Source organism: Clarias gariepinus, chromosome 16 (genome assembly GCF_024256425.1).
Source record: "Clarias gariepinus isolate MV-2021 ecotype Netherlands chromosome 16, CGAR_prim_01v2, whole genome shotgun sequence".
NCBI classification, from domain to species: domain Eukaryota; kingdom Metazoa; phylum Chordata; class Actinopteri; order Siluriformes; family Clariidae; genus Clarias; species Clarias gariepinus.
In genome coordinates, this window is record NC_071115.1 from 10,958,448 (window position 1) to 10,977,786 (window position 19,339).

The following is a 19,339-nucleotide window of genomic DNA, read 5'->3' on the forward strand; positions in this document are numbered from 1 at the left end:
GCGCTTCCAAAGATACCTTAAGTTTACAATGCAAAAGTTCTGTCTTGTTTTATCATTTCAACTTCCTTGTTTGTATATTTCCTGTCTAGCTCCACTTCCATCTGGAATGGAGTTACTCAGCTTTTCTACTTCTCCCTAAAAGGAAACTCATGAAGCGTATGTAGTTGTAACACAAGGGTGGGGTCTGCTGGAGGGAAAGGGAGGGCTTATTAGTGTTTGCTTTGCATTTGTACATTATGACTATTACAAACCGTCCCCTTAACTGGAGAAAAAACTTTGGACATGGGGAGTTAGAATTGGTGGGTTCACCCACCCATCCTGTCAAAGAATGAGGAAAACGTAGCTTCTGCTCATTACACTGACATTCACACGAACATTCACACACAGAGGAAGCAAACAAGACGGCATCAGGCTCAACATCTCTGACCTCTCATATGGGGATGTTTCTGCCTCCTATTTGGGCAGTATTGACTGTCCTCACAGCACTTTCTATAGCTTCGGGTAAGTTTCTTATATTTTGTTTGCTTGAAATTTGTGCTTAAAGTGGTGTGGCAAAGTTATTGTCTTCTGTCAAAGTGGCATAGTGCTAGGTTGCATGTTAGACATTATTATTTTTCATTACAGACATAATTATTTTATTAACAAAAATATTTACATATGATTGTGTGCATATTTATATAGATTATGTCTATTAATTTGTTGTTCATAAATAGAACAAAACTGTTCTTCACAGATGTAATATGGTGTCAATGTTAGGTAGAATAATCCAGTGTTGATGCTAATAACAACACATTGCTTTTGTGTAGATTGTAAAGAAACGGAAAAATGTGTTTGAGAACATAGACACCGCACAAGCATTTCTGCTGGTAATGATCAGGCCTGATGAACACATGTCTGTGCTTCTCTGTGGCTTCTCATGCATGACTTAACATGTAAGAGTAGGGTAATACCATGCCCTCAAGCTAAAGAGGCAAGAGCTGTAACCTTAAGACAAGAAGGAGAAAGAAAAAGAGCTCGGAAAAAAGACAAAAACAATTTACTTTTCCTATGTGTGCGTTTTTCTATCCCTAGGCTCAAACATATGTACTTCCAGAGGAGTCGGAACGTGCAAAGAATGTCTGTCCATTCATCCGTCTTGCACTTGGTGTTCTCAGAAAGTTAGTGTTTTCACAAACTTACAATACACACTTGTGAAAGTAAAAGAAAATATTACACAAAAATGTTTATTAACAAAACTAAGTTCACTACATTTTTATGAAAAACCTTATATTCATTTTATTTACTACATTTTAGTTCAAGACTACCTTTCAGATGACAATCACACATTAAAGTGCATTGATTCTATCACTGATTGCTATCACTCACACCATATAATGACTGAGCTGCACCCAACATGAGAAGGACAGGAAAAAACAATTTCAAAGTCAAAAAGAATGCGGTCTATGTTTACAGAAGTGGGTTCTGTATAATTATAATGTTTTGGTACATCTTTTAACCATATAATATTCTGTATATGCTTGCAGTATGCCCATGTTTACTTGCATTATACAGGATAGAAATGGTAGCAGTTAGCTAACTAGCTATGAAAATAATGAAACAGGCTAACAATGCTAGCTGCAATTTGTTTAATGTCAAATCCTGTTGCTATTAATCTCTCTAGACATGAACATTCATATTATTTAATAACAACAACTTCAGTTGTGTTTAAAATCTGTTTTTTTTTTTAATTGTCAATAACTCAGTCAGCTATCTAGAAAAATCTTTTTTTTTTTTTGTAAAGTACTTGCACTTTTGTACTGAAAGTACATTGTGGAGCAAATTAAAGTGGTTCTTTTACCTGAAATAGAATACATTTTAGTGTTTTAATTCTTTCAGATCTTTAAACAAGAAAAGTGCTTGTTTAGTTTGGTTCTCGTACAAATTACTGGTCACCATAACTATACACTGAGACCATATTAAAGCTAACCTGCTAACATGAAAGATTCCAACAATATAAAGAGCTAATGCTGTGGGCTAGAGTATATGGAGTGATCTGATCTAAGTTAAACAAAGTTGAGCAAAGTATGTACAGTAAAAGTACAAACCTGTTTAACACAATCAATAATAATGTTTAGGAATTATTGTTTAATTTAACTTTTAAAATGTAAAGTTGCTAAGCTATCAATTGATTGCTAACTGAATATGTTGTATTGATCCAAGGCAGGAATCAAACCCTTCTGGAGGTGAAGGGCCACAGTGCTAACGCTACATCGTCACATTTACTTTTCCAAACTAAAATTATATTAAGAATAATAAATGTGTTGACATTAACTTGACACATATATATGTAACGCTATGTATTGGTTTTAAAACATCTTTGTAGACAAGATTTATATCTGAAATGATTTTATGATGACAATGCAAAATAAATATATCTAAAAATAAAAGCTCTAAGTCTATACCGTGAAGCTGAGGATGTGCAGGCCCACTTTTGGACAAGTCCAATATTGTTGTCATTATTCATCTCTTAGTGAAGTAATTTATACACTTATAAATCACATAATTAAAAAAAAATTCTTCTAGCAGAAAAATTTTCAAGAAATGTTTTCACAGCATGTTTTTTGACCTGCCATCACATTTCTTTACTTATTTTACATAAGTTGTCATCACTGCATGGTGATCACTTAAGAATATCAATATCAAGTGTGTACGCATTTGTTATTTGTGTCAGAACATGGCTTCCAACAGCTCCAGTGTTTCCCGTTGTAACCAAAAGTCCATCTTGCTTGAGTCTGGATGTAAACCACAGTTTATTGAATCTCCAGTCAGTAGCATTGTAGTGGAAGAGGACCGTCCTGTTAGTGACCATGCTCATGGCTCAGCTGGTGACATCACTCAGATTCAACCACAGCGTATCCGTCTGACATTAAGGCCAGGTATGTTTTTGAACACAGGTAATTATTTGTATTAGAAGGCACATATACAGAGTCAGCATATTTGCTATTTGTACTTTAAAAATATATGTATATTTCTAGATGTTAATGAAACAAAAGGGTGACATAGCTAGAGGGTCTTATTGACCATGATCTTATAACTGCTCACTGATGCTATCCTTACAGGACGTTATTTGCTATTCTTTCCTAATCTAAACCTCAGTATTACACTTTTTTATTTATTACTATTTATGTACAATAGGGTTCAAATCTAAACATTAATACTGTACTAAATGCAATCAATTGATTTTTGGAGAATATTGAAGCCAAGTCAAATAATGTTTAGATTATGGGAAATTGGATCATGACAAATGATAATCCTATATCTTAACATTTTAATAATTACTGTTTATCCATTATTCCCTACCTTTACCCTTTTGCCAACAGATGATTCGAAGCGTTTTAAGGTGACCGTTCGGCAGGTGGCTGATTACCCTGTAGATCTCTACTACCTGATGGATTTGTCCTATTCTATGGCAGATGACTTGAGCAACCTCCGCTCCCTTGGCAGTGAGCTGGCTAAAGCTATGGGTAGTACCACCAGTAACCTGCGCATGGGGTTTGGGGCATTTGTGGATAAAACACTCTCCCCATACATGTACATGTTTCCAGCTGAGGCCATAAGCAACCCATGTCTTAGGTGAGATGTGTTTTTAAAAAGTTTATATGTAATATATGCAAATCATTATGTTTCCTTAATCAAGAAATTATTTAACCCATAGTCATATAAATGGAAATTTTATAAAGTTTTGTCTTGAAAATAATAATAATAATAATTATTATTAATATTATTAATATTATTAATATTAATATTAATATTATTATTATTATTATTATTATTATTATTATTATTATTATTATTAATAATAATAATATTATCATAAGAGTTGTTGTCTATGTCCTGTACAGTACATGACCTTGTTTGCACTGTAGGGGTTTCAAGACGCCCACTACCTGCTCGCCGCAATTTGGTTATAAGAACATCCTTTCACTGACAGAGCAGGTGGATCGGTTCACAGAGGAAGTGAAAAAACAGCAAGTATCAAGGAATAGAGACTTGCCAGAAGGAGGATTTGATGCCATCATGCAGACTGTGGTCTGCAAGGTAATGCATACAATCTCAATTAAAAACATTGATTATTTTTTCCTTATAACAGGTCTGAAAGTATTTCCTACTATAATTCAAATCACAGGCTTATATAACTTTTTTCTATAAATGATCCTTTCAGATTCAGCTTACTTACGTATACAGCAAGAATCTACACAATCAGATGCCCAAAATCAAAGAACTAAAAATGTTTCTGACACTTTAGGAGATATTTATTTAACAATTATGGAAAGAGTCTCCAATGTCAGTGCTATGTTATGTTGGATAAATGCCATATAAAAGTCTTTAGAAAAGAGACATTTGAACTTTCAATTTTCTAAAAGAAAAAAAAAGAGGCTTGTTATTGAGCAGAGATATCTGTAATTTAGGTAATAGCATGAACTAAATTGTCATACAGACATTCTACAACATTTGAATGTAACTATAAACAGAAGAAATGTATATGTTGGTATTTTATAAAAATTAAAATTGCAATCACTGACAACTTGGTATAACAGGGACAGAATACATATTAGGATATTTTACATCATGGCACATGATGCGAAAGGCCCGGGTTCGATTCCCAGCCAGTGCCAAAACCCCAGCCACTGGATGCAGTGCCGGTCCCAAGCCCGGATAAAATGGAAGGGTTTCGTCAGGAAGGGCATCCGGTGTAAAACCTGTGTCAAGTTGTAGTGCGGACTAGGTAATCCGCTGTGGCGACCCCTTGCCGGGAGCAGCCGAAAGACATACAACAACAACAACAACATAATAGCAAAAATATAATACAATTTAATAACAACATACTGATTTGTGTTTTATTACTTACTTATAGTTAAAAGAGACAATTGACCATTTATTACTTAAAATGCAATGCATATAATAATATTTAAATGACATATTGTTCTGTTGCATATAATAATAAATATATACATAAAATCTAAATAACTAATATGAAGCTTTTTTAACTTATTTGGAATCTCTAACTAATGTGTAATTACCACATACAATAATGGGCAGTTGCTGAATGCCAATGGAATTTTTACCGTACATTTTATATATATACTATTATTTATATGTTGTGAGACTTAAGAGACTTGTCTCAGAAAAGCAAACACTACACCAGCCTAAACTTAATAGTTATAGTTTAAGAAGATACCTGTTTTCTATTTCTTTCAAACTTTTCATAGTGAGTGTGGAAAATGATACCTGCCAATTGCAGACTCCTTGAACAATCTCCCTCTCTCGCTCGCTCTCCCTCTCTCTCTCTTCCTCACACATACACACACCTACATGCTACTATTTGTCTATTAGGATAAAATTGGGTGGCGGCCTGACGCATCCCACCTGCTGGTGTTTACTACAGATGCTGCAAGCCACACAGCATTGGACGGCAAAATCGCAGGCATTGTCCAGCCCAATGATGGAAAATGTTACACCGACAACAACAACATCTATGACAAGACTACTATACTGGTCAGTCTGAGTAACTGTGTTTGAGTTTGTTATTGTTTTTTTCTGTAGAATGAAAAAAATCAGTTTGGAATAAAGTGTATTGAAACTGCTTCTTCAATACAGACTTGGACAAAATAAATAAAATAAATAAAAGTGTTTCGGAATACATAAATACATTTGTGAACTGATTGGCAACTGAAAAGGCGTGAAATGTATGTGTATTTTCGTTATAGGACTATCCCTCCATTGGAATGCTCACTGACAAACTGACTGAGAATAATATCAACCTTATCTTTGCTGTAACTGAGGATGTGATACCGCTGTATCTTGTGAGTAGTTGAAGAAAAAAACATGACTTTACCCACACATTTTTTTCTCGTCTTATTTTTACACACACACAGTCACGTTCTAGCATTAAAGCGCCTATTGCTGCCTACTGTCTTGTCACATTGCACACTGTTGCACCTCCGTACCCACTCACTGTTTTTTCCCATCTCTCAGAATTACAGTAAGTTGATTCCTGGTACCACTGTTGGGAAACTGTTCAAGGACTCGAAAAATGTCATCGAACTCATCCTGGATGCGTACGCGGTGAGCTACACACTACTCGTTTCCCTACTTGAAATTGTTACATGACATCCATGTCTTTGCTCTGATTCTGCAGCTTGATATATAAGGAATGAAACACTTTGGAGCTTGCAGTAATAGAAAAATAGTCAATGATTGGGTGGTATGTTTCTATTTACTCTCATGGAGTATTCTAACATAACTATACTAACCATATGTTTTTCTTTGTTAAATAATGCATGTAAATCAGCTAATTATAACCTAAAGATTACATATTGTACAAGTCCCTGTAACTCAGTTGTTACTAGATGGTACAACAAGCACATACTTTATATTGTAATGTGTGACTTGAATTATAGATGGAAATACAGTGAGAACTGTGCTGTTTTAGAAAATCACCGATCTGGATCACTAAGTTGAAAACTGTTAAGGATACAGTAAGTTGACAGCACAATGAACAATATGAAAGTGACTTTATGCCCTTTTACTCCTGTAGAATATCAGGTCAAAGGCAGAACTGGAGGTGTTGGGTGTTCCAGATGAGCTGGACTTATCGTTTAATGCCACATGCCTCAATGGACAGGTAGTGCCCGGCGTTAAATCCTGCTCAGGACTTAAAATCGGAGACACAGTAAGTAACTCATAAAAATCCAGTCAATCATACAGGCTTTAGTTACATGGGATTTGCACCAACGTTGCACTGAGAAGAGGAACCACCATTATTGCCATTAACACTTTCAGGGTAACATTAATTGTGCTCAGATTTCTCATTTTTATATGGTATGTTAGTCATAGTCATGCATAGATAGCTCTGTATTTATCAATGAGGAAGTACATTTATCCTCCCCAGGCACAGGCAATTATGCTCACTGGGAGTTGTTAAATTTGGCCTGAAAGTCCACAACAAGAACTGAATCTGGTTAGAGTGTGAGTGTCAAGGGATCGTAGCTTTTTTTTCCCTGACTCCACCAAAATGTGGTTTAGAAAAAAAAAAAGTTAAAATAAAATAAAAAGTTTATAACCAAACATGACCAAACATATTGTACTCCAGGTAAACGTGCTCTGGTCTGTTCAGAACTCAAGCATGAAAACAGCCGTAGACTGTGGAATTCTTTTCTTCTGGCTTCATGTTCTCGTCTTTAACAAACATGTTAATACAAGTCGAACATGTCTGTTAAGCTGTAGACACCTCATCTGTTCATATCCTGTATTTTGGGCTGCAACTTTTAACAACTCTTGCAGTAATGGTGTAGTCTCTGCCCCAAGATAATCCTTCACTTTTTTCTATCTACCTTTTATAATAATAATAATCAAAATTATTATTATAATTATTATTATTATTATTATTATTATTATTATTATTATTATTGGTTCTGGCTTCCGGTACAGTTGCGGACTTTTGATGTTTGTTTTTAATGCGATTAATGGTCTGGCACCTTCCTATCTGTGTGAGACAGTAAGCTTTTATCAACAAAGTAGAGCCTTACGTTCTGCTAACCAAAGCCTGCTAGTGGTCTCTCTGTCACAGTGCAAATGAGGTGATCGCTCCTTTGCAGTAGCTGGTCCTAAACTCTAGAACACTATTCTACCTGAGTTACATAACATTACGAACCTTCCTTCATTTAAAGAAAAACTAAAGACTCACTTATTTAGAATGGCTTTTAATATTTTATAATTTTATGTTTTTCATAATTTTATCATTTTGTTTTATTTATTATTATTATCATTATCATTATTATGTTTTTCATTTATATTTTTCATTAATTTATCTATAATTATGCGTTTTATTGAGTTTTTCCGTATTTTTTATTTTTATTGCCACTTTATTGTCAATTTTAGTGTTGTGAACATAAATGTTGATTGATTGATTGATTGATTGATTGATTGATTGATTGATTGATTGATGGTTTTAAAAGGCTGTTTTTTTCCACATAAACCACTGACTACAATAAAAAAAATAGCAAAATCAAACCTAAAAGAAACTGAAAAGTACAAGAAAGACGTATACAGATCAGAATATATAGACAGACAGACAGACAGACAGATAGATAGATAGATAGATAGATAGATAGATAGATAGATAGATAGATAGATAGATAGATAGATAGACATTCTAATTTTCTATAGTCAACTATTTATTCCCAGCCATTTCACACATGGTCACAATAAAAACATGTATCTCTGGCTGTCTCCTTTAGGTATCATTCACTGTAGAGGCAACTCTTCGTGGCTGTCCTAAAGAGAAGAGTCATACATTCATCATCAAGCCTCTGGGCTTTAAGGATACACTGCAGGTGACGGTGGATTTTGCATGCAACTGTTCATGTCAAGATTCTGCTCAGCCTGCTAGTCCGGCCTGTCATAACGGTAATGGCACGCTGGAGTGCGGGGTGTGTCTGTGTGACCCGGGACGTCTCGGACCACATTGCGAGTGTAGTGAGGTTGATTACAAGCCCACCGACACAGACAGCTGTGAACACACCCCTGGTGCAGCTGTCTGCAATGGACGAGGCGATTGTGTGTGTGGTCAGTGTAACTGTCACTCAAAAGACTTCGGAAAGATTTGGGGCAAATACTGCGAGTGTGACGACTTCAGCTGCATCCACTCCAAAGGACAACTTTGCTCTGGTGAGAAAGAAGTACACTTATATAATAATAAAGTCATTTAAAACTGTACCATAAAAGGAAATAATATAAGGTAATGAGTGGAGCTATGATTTAGGCACCACTGTACCACCCATTAGTGATTTACCACTATCCTTTTGGCATGTCTGTGCATAACCTGAGCTGTGGGGCAGATCTTGTGTAATGCTGTGGTATTCAGAGTGGATTCATTTTATTGTTGAGTAAGCAGTGTGGTTGCTTGCGTTGAGCTTAGATTAATACACATACAGTATGTCTGTCTGTATATGTGTTTGGGTTCATTTGTTACTATGTTCACATGTGAAGACTTTGTAGTGGATCAGAGTCTGGTCTTTAAGATCTTAAAGATGCGTCACTTCTCATTCGAAGGCCTTCATCATGGGTTTATTTTAAAAACTCTACTAATAGTTTAGTAAGTAATAAGTAGGAACATAAGATCCTTTAATCTATATTCCGTTAAAGGGTTGGGTAATATGATGACGCAGTAAACATTTATAATCAAGAACAGTTCTTGCTCTGAGTTTTGATGAGTGTATTGTCAGTAATACTGACTGTTTTACTCCTTCTTTAAGCCTTAAACCATTTTGTAAATATGGCTGGTTTGCATATTCATGGAAACCATCCCAGATTCCTGTGGTTTTTGTTGGTTTTGTCAAGATATGTAATAGTTAGTAATGTTTTACCATATGATATGTTATCGCAGCATTAAGAGTGCTAATAATTTAACAAATGGCCTGTTTCTCGAGACATATGATGCTTTTTTCCAATTATGATTAAAAGTGTCTCTCAGGAACCTGGCAGCCCCTGATTGAGATCTTATAATTAGCTGTGGTTTGACAGTGAGTCAATGGACATAATGAACTTCTGCAATAAAGATGGAGCAATGTAATCAGTGATGCGCAGTATACACCCTGGATTTGTATCTGATTTAAGAACGAGAAACAATTAGGCACTGGCAGGGAAGTGTTTACCAGAAACTATTTGGGATTTGTTTAGGGTTTTTTTTTTAGCACAATTTAGCACAACAACTTGGACTGTTTTTGGGATGTTGCAGGAACCAAGAGAAAAAAAAACACTACCTGAAGTTCAAACCAGAGACCATAGAGCTGTGCACCATGCTCACAGATTTGCATAAGCTATGACATGATATTTGAGCTATATTGCTCAACCCTTGTCTAGGTATTTTAAAAACAAAACAATACTTGTTGGGACTTATTAACCAAAGCCATTTACCGGCTTTAGTATAGATCAGGGAAGTGGCATACATTTAAATTGACTCACTAAACCAAGAATATTAGTAAGACATTAGTAATCTTATTTTTTTTTTAAATATAATGTCAGTGTATATTTATCAAAAAATATATTTACTAGTACAAATATTTCCAAAGGCCACAGTACACTAAAGAAGTCCAAAAGAAGTCGCTATTTCATGTAAATACTTGGTGAAGTTGCATGGTAAAAAATAAATAAATTAAAAAAACATTTCTATGTTTAATAATGACAGCAAGAGCATTTTTATACACACAATGTGAGGAAACCTCAAAGGACTAGGACTAAAAGCTGTGTGTGAATGACCAGATTATTACATCTATTGCGTTTTTTTGCGAGTGTGCATTTTTTTTTTTGGCCAGACAGTGTATATTTATATAACTTATATAACACATTGAAACTTTGAAACATGACAAAGATCATTTCCTTAACATTTTACATTAATACATTAAATTGTGGTAATAACTATAACATTAATTATATTGAAAAGAGAGTCTTACTCAGTTCATATGTACAATGTGTGTGTGTGTATGTCCACTGTGTAACAGATCAGACTTTGAGAGTTTCACACTTTGCTTTCTACTTCCGTTGTGACAAAGGCTGTTAAAAACGTTTGCATCCTGCAGGATGTTTGAAATCTTTTGAAATCCTTTAAAGGAAACACCCTATATTTCATTTTACACCCTTAAAAGGTTATTTAATGAGACCAGGAAGGCAAGCTGAACAGTTCAGGAAAATCGAAATGGTTAATGATAAATGCCTGGTTCACAAACTAGTACTTTGACTACAGCTTTTGGCAAATCGATGGCAACATTGCATTTATTATGCACAGGGGATCAGGCCCAAACAGGATGAGACAGGCACAGACATTGCAACACAGTAAAACAGAACTGATGATTAAGTTAACCTTCCAGGAAAGGTGAGGTTTTGCAAACGCAGACTGTTTTAACAAATCAGAGGGCAAATCACAGGGTTTAAAAGGAGATGGTGAACCTTATTTAAAGAAGCTGAAACTTTTTTTTGTTGTTCCCCTACCTGATTCCCTACCTTAGTCTTGGAGGACCCCCTGCCTTTCACATTATTATGGTTTTCCTGCTCTTTCACACTTACACCAATTCATTAGTTAAGAATATTCATTAGCTGATTGGAGCTGAGAAAAGCCTTACATGCAAGGGCAGGGGGGCCTCCAGGACCAGGATTTGGAACCGCTGGTTTAAAGTTTTAGTGGGTGAGTAAAACATAATGCAAAAAGGGCTGGTTCAGACAGAGGAAATGCACAAGATGTGAGAGTTCGGTTTTAACATAGTCTAGAAGAGGCATTGGCCGGTTTCCGGTTTCAAGTTATACCAACAAGTGAAAATGTCACAGTGTTAAAACCACAAAGATTTTCTGTTATTATTCCTGTGGTATGGGGTGTTTTTTATGACCTATCAAAGACAAACAGCAGGAATCCTTGTGTGCACAAGAGAGAAACATTAAAAATTGCAACTGACTGATAACACATAACCCCTCAGCCTCACCGTCCCTTTGGCGAGACAGTCAGTCACCCGTGTTTAATGGCCTAAGGAGATGAACCTGTTGAACGAAATAAAATGATTCAAATATGACCTAGGGTTAGAGAGCACCACCCATCACTTTTTGCCAAACTCAATTCTGTCTTGAAATGAATCTTTAAAAACCAGCTTCAAAAGTCTAGTATTGATAAAATAAATACTACAGGCGTGCTACAGAGACAGCAATCCTGGCTAATTAACTAGCTAAAATCAGCTAGTTTCTACCCTAGAGTAAAATTATTTTTCTATATATCCCAGTTAGGAAACTGGGGTCTGAGCTCAGGGTCAGCCAGGCTACAGCACCCCTGAAGCAGACAAGAGTTAAGGGCCTTGTTCAAGGGCTCGACAGTGGCAGATTGGCATTGTTGGGGCTTGAATGCCTGACCTTCCATTCAGCAAACCATTGCCTTAACCACCTGAGCCAACACTGCCCTGTCTTCCCCTTCTACCATTTGTTGGCACTTGGACTGGGGTTCATTCTTGCCCTGGACACCACCGTGCTTGGATTCACTAGTCATTTCTTCGCAGTCAAGCCATATTTCCCTGACCACTGCTGGGTTGTTAGACGAAAGACACGTGTTGTATCGCAAGCTGGGAGCCTGCCCTGCTCGGCTGCGCTGCTCGCTCACCTCCCCCAGTCTCCTTCTGGGCTTCTATGCAGGATCTCACTTCTCTCTCCCAAGCTTTCTTCATTAGTTCAGACATCCAGCCGGATGGCGAAGCAGCTGCCCGCAAAGTCTAATCGCCTTCTGTTGTTGTCACGGCCCCATAAAAAATATTTAGGGGAGACCCATCTGCTCAACAAAACAAGTGCAAAAATCGAGAATGATCCAAGCCATGGAAATGCAACACTACATAAAACAGTGGTAACAAAACAGATGCAAAAAATGTTGGTGCAGGACATGAACTTAAATCATTTAAATAACGCTATTAGTTACCCATGGATTACTAACACATGTACTTCAGTACAGAGGACTAGACAGAGAGACAAGTGAGACAAGACACAACAAAACAAGTCAAAATAAGAGTCCCTTGACATACTCTAGAAGTTAAATATTTGGACACAAGTTTGGACTTTTTTTCTACAATCGATGACATTACCGGAAATTTAGGAATTATGAAATAACACATAAGGCATAAGGTAATTATGTAACAAAATCAATCAGTTGCAAATTTAAAATGTGAAGGTCAGCTGTTCTGGAACAGTTCTGGCAAGAACATTTAGTGAATATGCAAAACCCATCAAGCGCCATGGTGAAACTGGCTCTCATGAAGACCATCCCTGAAAAGCAAGACCAAAACTTACCTCTGCTGCAGAGGAGACGTTCATGTAGAGTTACCAGCCTCAGAAATCACCAATTAGCAAACAGCACCTCAGATTAGAGCCGTTATGAGGCTTTACAGAGCGGAAGTAGCAGATACATTTTAATATCTGTTTAAAGGTGATTATTGCATATTTTGGATTTTTTTTTTTTTACAATGTGTATGTATACGTTAAATATTTATTTTATTATTTATTTTATTATTTATTTCGCAATATATTTTAGTTTGCAAATACGTTTGGTAGTTTTATTCCTATTACCAGTTATTCATTCTAAAACATAAGAAAATATGAATCACTTTTGGGATTTTTTTGTTTGTTTGTTTGTTTGTTTGTTTGTTTGTTTGTTTGTTTTGGAGACAGTGTATCTATTTTGAATTTTTTTTTATTATTACATTTTAATGGCATTTAAGGGTGCAATAATTTTCCTCAAGTTTTTGTTATCTATAATATCTAAGTATTGTTATTTCTAATGTACACAGTTATTGATATATCTCATATTACTTACAAATAGTTTTATTCATATTATTATTATTATTCATATTATTCATATTATTATTATTATTCATATTATTATTATTATTCATATTATTATTCATATTATTCATGTTATTATTATTATTATTATTATTATTATTATCCATAATAGTACACAGGGTTAAATACACACATGCAAAACATGCATACATTCTTATGTTATAATAATAATAATAATAACTTAAGAATGTATGCATGCCTTGAATGTATTTAGCTTTTGAGCTACTTAAATCACTCTAGCCAGAATATTTTTTTAATAAGTAGTCAAATGCCAGTCAAATGAAATATGACTGAAAATAAGCCTGTGGTTAGGATGACTCCTTAAACCTTAAGAGTTATGTTTATGTGTATTTGCGCAGGTCATGGCGATTGTGTATGCGGGTTCTGTCAATGTCATCCTGGCTGGTCAGGCGAAAGCTGTAATTGCTCCACAAGGACGGACACCTGCATGGCCAGCATTGAGCTGCTGTGTAGCGGCCGTGGTGAGTGTTTGTGCGGTGTGTGTGCATGCACCCTGCCTGGAGCGTACGGTGCCACCTGTGAGAAATGTCCCACCTGCCCTGACTCCTGCACCTTAAAAAAGTGAGTTCTCATATGTGTGCGTGTGTGTGTGTGTGTGTGTGTGTGTGTGTGTGTGTGTGTAATATAATAATAGCAATGACAACTCTGATAACTGTGATACTTATTTGTATGTGTGTAAAGGGACTGCGTGGAGTGTAAGCACTATAAGAGAGGACCACTGTTTGAGAAGAACAACTGCAACACTGCAATCTGTAGAGACGAAATTATATTGGTGGATGAGCTAGGTATACACACACATTACACTCCATTTAATTAACATGTCTTACTGTATCATGTTTTACTCTCTATCTGAGTCACTTTAGGGAAGATAGTAAATGACACAAAGACAAGCACTTTTAGGGAAATGATTTAGCTATAATAAATACTACAGAATATGTTTGAATACAGTTTCGGGGTTTTCCATATTTCTGTCCTGTGTATTATTTTAAAATGTAACTTAATTAAGAGCATATATAATTGTAGATGTTCTGCTCAAAATATATTATAATAACCAAGGGTCATTTTCCGATGCTTGCTTGTTCACCTTCCATATATATATATATTTTTATCAATAGCTGCAAATCTTTTAAACACTGCACACAGCCCCAAACAGGTCACTAATCAGACTGCATAATCAGCCCATCTCTCTCTCTCACACACTCACTCTCTCCAGCCTTCCGTGAGAAAAGCTCAGTGAACTGCAGTTACAAAGACGAGGACGATTGCATTCATCACTTCCAGTACTACGAAGACATCAGCGGGAAATCCTTCCTCTACCTCGTTAAAGAACCCGGTGAGAGACGCATAGACAGACATGTGCAGAGATTTTGAGTCGGCACAGGTTGTACTTCACACTGAGTCTTGCTCCATGCAGTTTATGGCAGCATGTTTTCAATAAGTATACACATAGGGTCCCTGCATGAACACAATAGTCGCCCCTTAAAAGCAGTAAGAGCTTCCTTTAGTGTCGGACGTGAGCTACTAATGACAACTAATGAGTCAAACTAAATATGTTAATTGCAGAATAAGCTTTGGCTGGAAATTAATAGATACAAGATCAATACCTACTGCTGGTTTTATGACTACATTAGGTCAAGACCATGAGTCAAGACCAAGAACATAGTCAGTGGATACAGAGTCAAGAGACACATGTCTAAGTCTGACTATGTCAAGACTGAGACGAGCTGCTCAGACGTGTTAATCTACTGATTATAGTAGATTAACACTTATCTGACAAGAAATTACTATGAAATTAACTTAAATTTAATAAAATTATAAGCAAATTACATAGTACATACATTTTATATCAATGTAAAGCACACTTTTGTGTGGCAGATAAGAAGCATGCGTGTGGTTTGCTACTTATTTTTATCTTTTTTTTTTTCAAAGAAACATAACAGGAATCAGTTTTGCACATAAACATTTTCAACTTCGATTCAAGCACACAGCCCATAAATAAAATGCACAAAATTGCAGAATTCATATCTATTAGTACTAATATGCATGCATTAAAATATAGATTCAACTTTCTGAGACCAAATACAGCTGTGTATTATTATTTGTGTGCTATATAATTTTAAATTTACTGAAATTTATAGAGATGCAATGCAAAACATTAAGGCCAGCTCTGGCCTCGCTGGGCATGACTCCACAAGTGTGCTTGATCAGATTGGGATCTGGGGAATTTTGAAACAAGGTTAGCAGTTGGCTGCTGGGCCTCATATGCAGCAGGTTGTGGTGCAGTAGCTGTTCTGATGCTTTTCTGTCTTGGCCAGCATTGACCTTTTTCATCGAGTTGTGCTGGATTGGCTTTTCTGTGGTATCAGACCAGACAAGTTAGCCTTTGGTCCCTATGGGCATACAGTAGATGAGCCTTGCTCATGATCCTGTTGTATATAATTGATACTCAGTGCTGACAGTGCGGCTGATCGGTGTATAACTCCACATGCAGCGGTAGGCATTGTAACAGACATTAACTACAACTGGAAAGTATCTTGTAGGCCAAGATCAAGACAAGATTGAATAAACTTTCATCTGAGTTTTTGACAAGACCGAGACCATTGACTTGTGGTCCAACAAGTGGATTCATTACCAAAGTGACTCACTTTAACTACTTTATCTGTGTGTTTTATTATGTCTAGAGTGCCCCAAAGGTCCTGATATTCTGGTAGTTGTGGCTTCCGTCATTGGCTCCATTTTCTTGCTGGGCCTGGCTGCTTTGCTGGTGTGGAAGCTGTTGGTCACGATTCATGACCGCCGGGAATTTGCCAAGTTTGAGGAGGAAAGAGCTAAGGCCAAGTGGGAAGCGGTAAGCTGGAGTGACAAACAAACACACACAAACACACACAATGCACTAGTAAAAGACATAAAACCCACATTATTTGGCTGTCTGGTGTATCTGGATGGGGGTAATTGGTAGTTTCTCAACAACTACCATTATACCAGTGAGTAAGTGTGGCTTCATGTCACGTCTCGTCTCCTGCTGCAAGACCTAAAGCTGCTCATGCTGTCTCCTTAAGCACAGGGATATGACAGCGGCTATTATGTAAGGTGCGATGTAATTTATTTTGGCAGGATATTCTGATTAAGTTCTGTATAGCCTGTTTATTCCTACTAGGGCTGCAAAATAGTGGTTTAAATGATAAAGGCTGTTATTTTTCACTAAATCCGAGCTGAATTAGGAGCAAATGAGTTGTGGTTTATTATTTTAAGGCATGCTTAGAGAACAAAGCATTTTAATAATGTGGTATTTACAAAGGAACAGTTGGATCAAGAACATAGATTTGCAAATAACTTATTTTTAAAAGCGCTTTACAATTCAAAGAACCTTTGTGGGAACTTTTTTTCTCAGATGTTGACTAGCAATCATTATATAAAGAATGGTCTTTATTTGCAGTCTCACAGTTTTTTGTCAGAGCTTTGTGATTTGAAACATGAGTCATAATGAAAACAGTATTCAGTTAGCTAGCCCCATCTAAGATTATGATTATTTGTGAATAATTATACATTCTGGTTATTAATTCATAATCTCTTAAGGTCTGTTTAAGAGAACAGTGTGTGCTTATATATTAAAGGCAACAGGATGTGCTGTTATATAAAAATAAAGAGTGTGATATGAACCTACAAATTTTGATTTCTTAATGAATAAAGTCATTAATAAAAGTAGTTAAGGCTTTTTAACCATTTATAGTCACATTTAATGTTGTGGGACTTTAATGCGATGTTGCTTCTATTATTGCTTTCAGATTTTTATAGCAGCTATTAATTGCTTGCCCCTTCTGCAATTTCAAGGATTCTTTTCTCTTTCTTAAAAATAATAACACACACCAAAGAAAATATCTCATCATGTAAATTAGTCCTGTAATTTTCTTTCCATTCTGAAAACCTACCCACTTTTTATGTAGAAAGAAGTTAAAAGTTCCTTAAATGCTTTCAATATATTAGCAGCAACTTGGAGTTACCATGGCACTAACACATAGAATAGATTTGGATAATTTAACAAGTTTGTTTAAAAAAAAAAAAAACATTAACAACATAAACGCAGCATTATTCATTTTTTTCCAAGTCATTGTCATGGTAGTGTGCTCTACTGTGTGGACACAGCTTCCATCACGAACCGCCGTCATTTCTCCTTTTTTCCCACACTGTCATGTCTTCTCTCTCACGTGCTCATGTTTTCCTCCTAGCTGTCATGCTTTTTCACGCCTGACAGGTAGTACCTTTGTTAGCCACGCTCTGTACCAGTTCACAGTTAACAAGGCAGTGGCTCTAGAATCTGTCCAGCATTTCTGTTACATAGTGCTAATTAGTCTGCTTTATGTCTTCCTGATCTTAATGGTTTAACATCTTAAGTCTTTATAATGTTAAATACCGTCAGCTTTTTTAGTGCATGGAAATTCCCTTCGGCCCGGCTCAAGTTATATTTTTGTAGAAATGTCCGTATGTATTACAAATGTTTTAATTGAGAAACATTGCCTCTTGTCTTTTAGGCCAATAACCCATTGTATAAAGGAGCTACTACTACTTTTACAAATGTGACCTATCGTGGCAACTCCTAAAGACCTAACACCTTCATCAGCAACAGTTACTTGTCTCAGTGATGGTCAAGTAACATTTCTGTGAATAAATTCACACATTCTACAAATCGATGATGTCAGCATTGTGGCCTTGATGAGGAACTGGACACTATCACTGTGTGCCGCCAAGCAGAACTGTGCTATGGATACGATTCTCCGGCTGAATTTGTTGAATGCACAAAAAAAAGCATTATAAAGCATAAAAAAATTATAATAATTATAATAATTATAATAATTTTAATAATTATAATAATAATAATTATAATAATAATAATAATAATAATAGTATAGTATTTTAAATGAAAAAACAAAGAAATTAAGGTGAGATATTAAAATAAACTGGGAAAGTCTGTTTTGTGGGAAATTATTTTCATTGCTTTTTGTTGTTTCTGTTTTTTGTTTTGTTTTGTGATGTTTTTTTAATAAAATAATTTGTTTTCAAATGTAAGCATTGTTGAAGATTAACTGTATGATTTTTTTATGTGGAACAAAGATAAGGTTTTTGTGCATTTGGCCTTTGTACATGACCACATTGAATTTAAACAGAAACTCAAGTAGTGAGCAAAGTCAAGACGTTCAGCTTTAATTTAAGACACCATTTTGGGGGCTCATAAATAATGGAAAAAATGTCTGGCAAGCAGTCGTATGGCCAGATGTGGCCAGTTCCCTCATAGCCATGGCTAAACAGTCAGATAAAAGGCCTGGAGGTGTTTGCATTTGGTAGCTGTTCAATCGAACTCTCAACATGAGGCATCAATTCAAGTAAAAGCCATCATTAGGATGGAAAAATAAATAAATAAATAAACTTTTTTAGAAATTGCAAAAAAAATTGTTAATGGCCAATACAACAGTTTGGAACATTGTTAAAAAGAGGAAATTAACTGCAATTTTAGCAACATACCAGAGACAGTAAATACAGTAAATACTTCTTAAGAAAATGCAAACCACTGGTAATTCACAAGAACAGAAAGGTCAGATTAGACTTTGCAAGAAAACTTTGCCAGATTCTTTAAACTGATGCAACCTGAATTAACTTGTACCTGAGTGATGGGAGGAGAAAAATATGGAGAAAGAAATTAACAGCTCATGATCCAAAGCATTCCACATCATCTGTCAAAAATGGTCCACCAGTGTTATGGCATAAGCATAAGTGGATCCAGGTTGCTGGTGTTTATTGATGACTGACTGATGATAAAAGTAGCAGGATGAACTAAAGGACACCGCTTTATAATGCAAATAAATAAACGTACAATATCTTTGTTCCAAAATGTATGGCCTGACTATATTCACAAATGTAA

The 19,339-nt window shown here is 35.8% G+C and overlaps 1 protein-coding gene across 1 annotated transcript; it reads left to right on the forward strand.

Annotated features, from left to right (window-relative positions):
• The first annotated feature begins 222 nt into the window (after window positions 1-222).
• Window positions 223-18,705, forward strand: itgb3a (integrin beta 3a). Its single transcript, XM_053515150.1, has 15 exons — window positions 223-501; window positions 1,072-1,157; window positions 2,711-2,915; window positions 3,360-3,612; window positions 3,906-4,077; window positions 5,374-5,535; window positions 5,748-5,843; window positions 6,016-6,105; window positions 6,578-6,712; window positions 8,280-8,709; window positions 13,764-13,986; window positions 14,107-14,210; window positions 14,639-14,758; window positions 16,107-16,273; window positions 17,955-18,705. The coding sequence occupies exons 1-15, from the start codon at window positions 435-437 to the stop codon at window positions 18,021-18,023; spliced, it is 2,379 nt and encodes a 792-aa protein (XP_053371125.1). The 5' UTR covers window positions 223-434; the 3' UTR covers window positions 18,024-18,705.
• Window positions 18,706-19,339: the final 634 nt, after the last annotated feature.

Coding starts and splice junctions, on each gene's coding strand:
- itgb3a (XM_053515150.1), top strand. CDS start 435: ATGGGGATGTTTCTGCCTCCTATTTGGGCAGTATTGACTGTCCTCACA. Junction 2,916..3,359: donor CCGTCTGACATTAAGGCCAG/GTATGTTTTTGA, acceptor TTTTGCCAACAG/ATGATTCGAAGCGTTTTAAG. Junction 6,713..8,279: donor GACTTAAAATCGGAGACACA/GTAAGTAACTCA, acceptor TGTCTCCTTTAG/GTATCATTCACTGTAGAGGC.